At 43.3% G+C, this 10,000-nt stretch overlaps 1 protein-coding gene across 6 annotated transcripts in view; it reads right to left on the bottom strand.

The window, feature by feature from the left end:
• The window catches only part of tns2a (tensin 2a), a 65,734-nt gene that overhangs the window by 51,972 nt on the left and 3,762 nt on the right, over positions 1-10,000 (bottom strand). The window contains exon 1 of one of the 6 annotated variants that reach the window (XM_080444169.1): positions 4,222-4,368. The exons of 4 other annotated variants lie outside the window; for them this stretch is intronic. In XM_080444169.1, the coding sequence (XP_080300295.1) occupies positions 4,222-4,230 (9 nt within the window). In that variant the 5' untranslated portion in view covers positions 4,231-4,368. Of the gene's footprint in view, positions 1-4,221; positions 4,369-10,000 lie in introns of those variants that run through there. One more of the 6 variants, XM_080444170.1, reaches the window with a different exon arrangement.

Here is a 10,000-nt window from a genome sequence, read left to right as displayed (position 1 = left end):
CATTAAACATATGCCGCACACAAGAAGGTCCTGTTCTTATATTTTTTGCCGTCTGGCAAAGAAACTGGGGGTTATGAAGTCAAAGAGATGCTTTCTAACAAGAAATCCCTCCCTCTTCCTCACTGCAGAGTCCACCCAGCCATCAAAGAACAGTAGCAGGATTGACCAAGGGAGGGGTGAACACGTAGAGATGCAAGACACACACACACACACACACACACACACACACACACACACACACACACACACACACACATACACACACACACACACACACACACACACACACACACACACACACGTATACTGTACAAGCAAGGATTTAACCACCTAAACCCTATATACTTAGTTGACCGGAGTCTCTTTTCGATCTACACCAAATATCTTCCCCCAAGAATAGGGACGCTAGGGTTCTAGTGGTTAATCATGCACTTATGAATGGGCAGAGTGCACGAACATGTGCTCTAATTCCTTACACACACCCACACACATGATGCTGCTACTCACATCCACCCAAGCATGACAGATGCATGTACGCGTGTGTACCCCCCCACGCCCCCACACACACACACATCTCTCCCCGTTCCCTATATACACACACCTCCTGGAAACTCTCTTCCCTCTATAAATAGTCTTGATATTTAGACAATGATGGACATTGTTCGGTACTAGTGGTACATCAGCACTGGACCCACTGACCTCGCCCTCGGCTGCAGAAGGCCTCTGAGGCCACGGATATAAGCTGTCCTTGAGGGGGAGGTCGCGTTATTCTCCGGCCCCTGGAAGAATACTGGGATTGTCCATCCATTCTAATGGGAAATATGTCCATCTGTCAGAATGGGAAATGCAATGTCTCTAGATCATTCTGAGATCCTTCTCTCTCGTTTTTTCAAATAAAAGAATGTGTTGAATGTCCATCAGCTGCAATAACAGTCTTGGTGTATCTTCCTAAGGGGGAAAAGATGGTTTCTCCCTGGGAGGAATTACATAATTGACCATCAGTTAAAATGGGAAAGGTTTCCCACCTGACCTTTTGCTATGAAATGTTAAGTATTTCTGAAGTTTCCCTTAGGACTATTTGATCATCAATTACTATGCCCATTTGGGGTGTCCCGTCCCAAGTCTTTGGTTTGATTCCCGGACGGACCATTTGCAGCATGTCACTAACCTCTAATGTTATGTCTCTCCACTCTACCTATCAAATAATGGCTCAAAAACACCAAATAATGACTTTAAAAAGACAAATATACAACGCCGAAACCATGCTTGTGGTGTGCAAGACCATTTCAATTCCAACTATACAAGCTTACATAAAGGTCAGTGCCAACCAAGTGTTACATAGGGTTAGAAATACGCTACTTTCCCAGAACAGACAACAGGAACAAACTGCACCATCTGCTGCCTGATGAAAAGATAATGGATGCTAATTCTGTAATGGCTGTTACTTGCGTACATGTGCCACATCCTCTGGCATGTACTGTAGTGTGTGTGTGTGTGTGCGTGTGTGTGTGTGTGTGTGTGTGTGTGTGTGTGTGCGTGTGCGTGTGCGTGTGCGTGTGCGTGTGTGTGTGTGTGTGTGTGTGTGTGTGTTTATGTCTAAAGGGTGGGACAGGCAGTCAAGGGAACAGAGACAGCCTGTTCCAGAGGTGAGGTCAGTGTGACGCCATGACACACTTCCGGTCCCTACGGCTCTAACAACACACACACACACACACACACACACACACACACACACACACACACACACACACACACACACACACACACACACACACACACACACACACACACACACACACACACACACACAGTCATCACGGCTCTAGCAGATGCACCATGACGACTGCTCGCTAATGAACTTCTGCTGGGCATCCAGTGTGTACACACCACACCACCTTCATTTCAACCCTATTGTTTCAAAACAGACGAAGCTGTCATCCTCCTATCAGGGCTACCCAGAGCTAACATTCAAGACAACGCAGATCGTTTTGTCAGTTAATATCGCTGTTAACTTTGGCTCCTTCCACTACTGCAGTTCCTAAAAGCCAAAAACTGATATCCATGTTGTTCTAGTCTCATTTACCAATTCCCATCCACAATGAAGGCAATCTGGGAACCCATCAGCAAAAAAAAAAAAACAGTAATTTGAATTTGAGCTCGGAATCTGCCTTGAGAGATTACAATGAAGGCAACTTCACCCTTTTACATCATCTCACGCTGGGGGTTTATTTATCTATTCTGTGTAATATTTTGAGGACACGATGGGAGCAGCCAACAGTCAAGGCTTGGTAGCACCGTAAGGAATTGTTTGAAAAGCCCTGCAGTACTACTGCAAAAACGCTGCACAATGTATGGACTTCAGACGCGAACATGACAAGTTGACAACTGATTTGGAGCCAGTGCTGAGTGTGTGTCAGGCCTCTAGACGAAACGACGAGGGGGAAAAACTCAAGTAACATATGGAGCACACTTCCAGCTATAGAAGGCCAATGAAAACACAAAACTCACCCCTTCTTGTCTACCAAAACATGAAATATTGTTCATACAGGAGAAATCCATTAACGACCACACTGTTATCAGCCCTGAAGGAAAGGTTAGGGAGGAGAGACAATGTTATCTTGTTATTAATCCATGGCTGCTTTCCTCCTGTCAACCCTCCGTAGTGGAGTGCATGGGGAAGGAACTCTATTAATAATATGAGAACCTGATAGGGAAGTCTGCCTTGATGGGTTGACATGTGAAATGTATGTTTGTAAATGCACGCACATGATGCATATTACACACCATCCTACACTCAAACGTATGCACGCACATGATGCATATTACACACCATCCTACACTCAAACGTACGTGCACGTGCACCTTCAAAATCCCATAAAAGAGCACCTATCTGCAATTTGTAACTGGTCCCTGTAAAAAATCCAAGCTTAACACCAGAAATGACCCCCCCACCGCCCAAATGTTTATTGTACTTTTTATTTATTTATTGCTATTAGTATAGATGATGTCTTGCATTTTATTGTATATTATTGTAGGCCCATGTCTTCAAATGTCTCGATGAATTGAATACACAGGAGACAGGACCACAATGGAAACAAGCCCTCAAGGCTTTTTGTGTTATCCTTTTAGCACCATTTGTATAATCAAACCACTACCTTTTTGTAAACTGTTAAATGTTAATGTAGTATTCAATCAATCAATCAATCAATTAATTAATCAATCAATCAGGTATTTCCCCCAATAAAGCCCCCCTTGACAAAATTACTCATGACGCTGCACGTACACGCGCTTGCCTTACCGTCACCACCTAATCATTAAATGGTGCGCGTGCACCGATCTCATCTCACAGGTACAGTACAGTAAATACAATACGCAGCCCATCTCTTTAAACTCAGCATCAGCATCATCAATTAACTTTACAATCTATTTTGAGTTACTGGTGACGCAACACAGACAGGGATGGAGACGGGAGGGTGATTACGTCTGTCATCAGCGCTAATAGGACAGAAGACATGGTGATGATACCTTGCGCCATCAAAGCCAGATACGCAGTAAACGTGGTTGTATGTTAGCTTTAGAGACGCGGGTAAAACACAAGCTGGTTACAGTGAAATGTACTATAGAGCCTGGGTTACATGTTGATAAAGTTTTGAGAGGGCTCCAAACTTTTAACACAGTTAAAAGTTGTTCATGTCTACAGTGTTGTTGACTGCGCCACTGTAACTGTTGTCTACAACAGTGGTGGTTCTCAAACCTTTTTGCTCAAGACCCAAATCAGATGTTTGCCCGGGACCCAAACTAGTGAAAATAGCAGATCTACAAACTCATTTTTGGGGGTGGGGGGGTATTTCATTTATGAAACATTTTGAGTTTTGGGGTGATTTTTTTTTTTTTTATATATATTTTTGAAATAATTACAAAAAACAAAATGTAAGAAACGAAAAGGGGATAATTACTCGCAACCCATAAAAATTGGTCCGCGACCCCAACATGGGTCCCGACCCACTGTTTGGGAAGAGCCAGTGTGCGCAGTGAGAGCGCGGAACACCAAGATCAGAGGAATAAACGCATGAAAGCAGTTAAAGCATGATGAAGTGCATCCATACCACTTATCAACACATCACTCCTGTTAAACAGTAGAAGAATCAAAACAAAACCTTGGAAAGAAAAAGCAGGGATAATAACCTGAAAAACAACACACAGCACATTTTTGGAACTTACCTTACTCATTGTACTTAATTCTGTGTAGCCTATTTGGTTCAAAAGTTGACTCTCATTCCGTGAAAGCCCAGTCCACCCATAACACAGTTTGCCGACTATGAGATAACTTGTTTTCTTTACTCCAGTTCGTTGTGCGACTGTAGGATGGGGTGGAGCGACACAGAGCACAAAAAAAAAAACATGTGTGGGAATTGTATTACTGGAATCCCCATCCCTGATTGGTCCGTTCTGAGAGGGGAGAGTGGAGATATTCGTCCGGGATTGGATGGATTACTAGAACTAAGGTGTAATTTCTAGGGGGGGCAAGTCAAGTATTTCCATCGACGCACGTTAACCAGCATGAGTAGAGTAGCCCACCGCCGGACAGGGCCCATGTAGTCCAGTGGTGTAAAGTAACTAAGTACATTTACTCAAGAACTACTTAAGTACAATTTTTTTTTTTTTTTTTCTTTTTTACTTTACTGGAGTTTTTCCAATTTTCTTTACTATTACTTACTCCACTACATCTCAGAGGCAAATATTGTACTTTTACTCCTCTACAATTATTTGACAACTTTAGTTATGCATTAACTATTCAACCATATACTGTACTTTTTGACCATTTGAAAACAGCCGAACTACAAGCTCATTTTCAGGTTTTTATACATTTGAAAACTTGTGAAATGGGACATTCTGCAGGAGTACTTTGCTCTTTTGGTACTTTAAGTACATTTTGACACCAATACTTTTGTACTTATTCAAGTAATTTTTTTATTCTGGACTTTTTCTTGTATCAGAATATTTCTACATTGCAGTATTGATACTTCTACTTAAGTAGAAAATGTGAGTACTTTTTTCCACCACTGGTGAGATTTGGTTAAAAACACATGATTAAAAACAAAGTAAAATGGTAGCCTATATTAATATTAGTCAAGTCCAGGTTTTGTCAGTGACAATGTAGTCTTTGAAATTCAGAAGCAGTCTCTCATCTTTCTCTATATCTACAGAAACAGTAGTAGAGAAATGTAAAGAGATGATGTCACTCTGAACAGCAGCCTTGCCAGAACTCAGGTGGTCCCCGAGATGAGAACCTGAAACAACACTGCTGAACGGTGGTGTACTGTGTTAGCAGCAGCACCAAGTGGTGAAACGTGAGAACTGCAACAGGAGAGAGTTATTGGTGCTCAGAGACACTCTCTAAGCCTTAAGTCAGTGTCTCAGTGAAAGGCAAGCATTTACAGGGTCAAGGACAAGTCATGGCCCTGGTAATTATGAGCCAGATTTATGGTTTGAAAATAATTGGTCCACTGTTGGCAATTTACATGGGGCCCAGTGGATCCCTAAGGGCTTGGGGCCATGGACAGCTGTCCATCTGATGAAGGCTCTGGATACAGACAGGCTTGCGTTTCTGTTTTTGTTTTTCGTGTTTAAAGAAAAAAGGGGTTCATCCCTCATAAGTGAGAACAGCATTGTTACGCAATTAAATTGGTTTAATGAGGCTGAAGACCTTAGTTTGTATCTAAAGTAAGGTGAGGCGGCCTGATGTACAAGTACAAGTTAACCCTGCATGGCACAGAGACTTACTTCCAATCCAACCCTTGATGCTCAGTGCTAAGCACGGAGGCATTGGCCCATTTTTACATAGTCTTTGCTATGACCCGGCAGAGGATTGAACCGACCTCCAAATCTCGGAGCTGACATTCTAACCACAAGGCCACTGAGCTGGTAATAGTCTGTATGCATATGAATAAACATGATTATGCATTTAGTTCATAGTAAAATCCTGTGTTCATTTTTCCATTTGTAACCCTTATACAAATGTAACCAAATTAACCAGGGCCTATTTAGTTAAATCTTTGCAAAACTTGCACAGCGTTGCTGTTGTGCAGAAACCTTGTATCTCCATTAAAGCTGCAATCCATAACTTTTTTAACTGAATACAATTGTAACCTATCTGTAGGATAGATTATGTTAATACAATATATCTAACACAACTTCAGTGGTTGGAGATCACCCTGCTCTTCTATCGAAACATTTAGATCCTGTGGTTGAGTAGGACCACTAATGGTTGACAAGAGGTTATTGCATGAAATTCAAAGGGAAATACCTTGCCTTCCCAAATGAGCTCTCTGTTATCCCCGGGTTCAGATCCCGGGAAGGGCATGAAAGTTACGGATTGCAGCTTTAACACTCAGGATTTAGTGTAAGTGTATGTGCACATATGACTGCTATGTATGTGGTATGTATGCCTAACTTTGTAGCATGCGTGTCTTTCTACCTCCAAGAGGCCTCACTATTCCCCAGCCTCAGACTAATGCACTGGACATTGTTTGCGTCTGCTACCACAATCCCTTAGTCGCTCCCATATGTGTGAGATTGATTTGCAGGTATGGAATGCAGCCTGTACTATACTGTAGGCCTATATATCCCCCACCAATCAGTGTAGAATGTGACTGTGAGTCATGCAACCATTCCCAAGAACAACACGTGGAATAATTCAGTCCAGGCTACAGCTCACAACCTTGGAATTTCCGGCTCATATTAAATGAAAAAAAAAGAAGGTACGAATGGATAGATCTGGAAGAGTCTCTTGGGGGGGGGGGGGTTGATTGTGTGAAGAAATTCTCTTTTACTTCCTTTTGGGCTGATGGGAGGGGAGGGTGGTGTTGAGAGACAGTGGAGGAGGGCAGTCGGGAAGTGATGGCAGATACATGGATGGGAGAGAGAAAGAGAGAGATGAAGATGAAAGATGAAAATGTGGAGTGCCCAATGCAGTACAGTACTTGGTGAGAATTGAGAGTGGGGGGAGGGGGGAACAAAAAGAGCACGTGTGTGCGTATTTGTGTGTGTGTAACATGCAGGGGTTTGGGGTCGTGTTGACCGTGCATACAGGGAAGGGAGGGCATATCGTTTGATTCAGCCACAGTAACTTTAAAAAGCATTGGTCACGTTCTCAAATTACACACAGCACCATCAGATAAAAAAAAAAAGAATGTAGCCTAGTGCTGGTACTGTATATGTGGGGGGGGGGGTTCTGTCTCTTGAGGGAAGGCTATGTGAGACACGGCTGTGTGAGGTCCAATCAGGTAGAACTGGCACCCTCCATTGGGTGATCAATGGTGTGTGCCATTCGCCTGATGGTTATCCGGACACAGACGTTCCTTCAGCCTGACTAATAAACGTAGACATAACACAGCATTAATTATGCCAGTACTGGCCAAACGCTCCGTGACGACCACGACATAATGCATATAATCACTCAACATAGAACTTAACTAGTATGAACAACACAGGATGGACATCATCTGCTCTGGTCCACTGTGACATGGTATATAAAGCTGCTGGTCTGCCAGGTGCTTCTGGTCTAGCGAGCGCAGAACAGAGGATTTAGAGGGCCGAGGAGGGAGTGGAAAGGCTTGCAGCGCTATGGAGGTAAATGAGAGAGGGGTGGACTGAGTGGGAACTACGGCCAAGAGGAAATGAGGGGAGGAGGGGATAGAGGAGGAGAAAGGCGACTGTGTAGTTTGAGGAATGATTGTGTAAGACCACACTAAGCCAAAGGCTGATAAGCTACAGCTGTTGAAGGAGTGAAAGAGCGAGAGAGAGAGAGAGATTGAGAGAGAGAGAGAGAGAGAGAGAGAGAGAGAGAGAGAGAGAGAGAGAGAGAGAGAGAGAGAGAGTGTGTTGGTGGGTTGAGTGGTGGGGTGAAGAGAGGGGGTAAGAAGTGAGGGAGTGACAGAAACAGAGAGAGAGAGCTGGAGAGAAGAAAGACAGACAAAGAACTATGGGTGTTATGAGCAGCACACACACCCATGGACACGAGGAACCAGACTGAGCTCTGCTCGGAGGCATCCTGGGAATTACAGTGTTTACGTTTATTGTCGACGGGAGTTTAATAAAGCACTGAACCGTTTCCACGCCAGGTACCCTGCCTCTCGCTGTCAGGCCCCCCCGACATACACACACACGCACACGCACACGCACACGCACATGCACACATGTCTGTGTCTGTGTGTGTGTGTGTGTGTGTGTATGTCACATACACACACACACAGACACAGACACACACACACACAGACGCACGCACGCACACGCACACGCACACGCACACGCACACGCACACGCACACGCACACGCACACACACACACACACACACACACACCCAATAATCTCTAGACAGACTCTTTCAAAACACAGTCTTGGAATGGCATTTTATGGGGGGCGGGGGTGAAAGGAAAGAAAATATCTGGTGCGTAATTCGCTGTGAGGTGTTTCTTTAAAGGGTGGTGCTGGTATTTGTTGGGGTTTTGTGCAGATTTTTGGATAGAGGAGAAGGTTTATGTGTTTCCCCCTTCCCACCATTGCCTTTCATGTGACCCCCCCATCCCCCCCCCCCCAGCCCACCCCCACATACACAAAATGAGCATTCCTCAAATACTGGTTGGACTTTGGGACAGGTCATTGTTCTGGAGCCGCAGGAATCTCGTCTACTCCGGCCACCCCCTGGATCTGGATTTGGACACACAATTAGCCTATTTGCTATTTGGGATATGTGGACATTGTCAGAAGTATAGCTATTGCATTCTATTCTAATTTGCAATTTCAGGTGAGTTCATAAGAAGATACTGCACACAGTAAAATCCTCAGTGTTGGAACCAAATGGAACCAAATGGACCCATAAGGGTCCATTTGGTGCCATTTGTACACTCTCAGATAAACACATCACACCATGCTCTCTGGCACATGACACTTTGCATAATATCAAGACTGCACACAGAAACATGTGCACACTGTGTAAATGTACATACAATAAGATGGATGATATTTTTAAATAGGAACCTTCACAGCACCTTCAAATGGTGCTTTGACTAATGTGCATACTTTACAAATTTTCTTACTATTGTTGCTATTATTTATACTGTACATGTTTTGTTATTGTTGTTATGCCGCTACAATGCTGAGGAACCAAAACCAAATAATAATATGCTTGTGTACTTGTATATACAGTAAGATGTAACAATAAGAATCTTGATTCTTGAATGCCAGCTATTAAGTTCAAGTTAATTCTATTCTAGATCCCAGTTGGGGTGTATTTTTAACTTTGACTGGTCAGCGTAACTTCCTGTTGAGAGGTTGTTTGTAGTGAATGCCTGTGGTTCTTGGGTTTTTATGGTCAGCCATAGAGTTGTTGTTGTTGTTCATGGGGAATTCGAGGGAAGTACAACACAAATACATGTAAAGAGCATATAAAATCAGCCTCTAACCTCAGTTCTCTATTATTTTCACAGAATCAAGGAGGCCGTGCTCTGACTAAATCTATTTAAATGACAAAACATAGAAATTATATACACATGGACAAACTAAAGGTTTGGAACCAAGAGTCATTGTTTTTAAATTCTACACTTTCTACGACCATTTTGCTGACATCTAGTAAAATCTAAATGCAATAACATATGTTTTAATGTCCTCTCCTGACGGACAGAGGTGAGGTCATTGCAACTGTAACACCTGTTTCAACCCTGGTTTCCTGCATGGAAGACCAAACATCTACCGCTCAGCTAGGGAGGGAATCCCCCAATTGGCAATTGCGCTTATGGGCTTCAGGCAGGGCTACTTGTTCGACCAGTAAGTGCCCTACCAGGGTCAAATGTTCTCAATGGAAGAGTAGGGAGACCAGCCACCACTGCAGATGTTAGCATACTCTACCAAACAAATTGGGTAAAATGCAATTTATTCATTAAAGTAACTCCTGGTTACTGCTTCATTTATCAATCTCAAATGAACACATGAAAACATTTT

The sequence above is a fragment of the Gymnoscopelus braueri genome (genome assembly GCF_963280865.1).
Source record: "Gymnoscopelus braueri genome assembly, chromosome: 12".
Taxonomy (NCBI): Eukaryota; Metazoa; Chordata; class Actinopteri; order Myctophiformes; family Myctophidae; genus Gymnoscopelus; species Gymnoscopelus braueri.
This window is presented reverse-complemented; position numbering and strand designations above follow the sequence as displayed.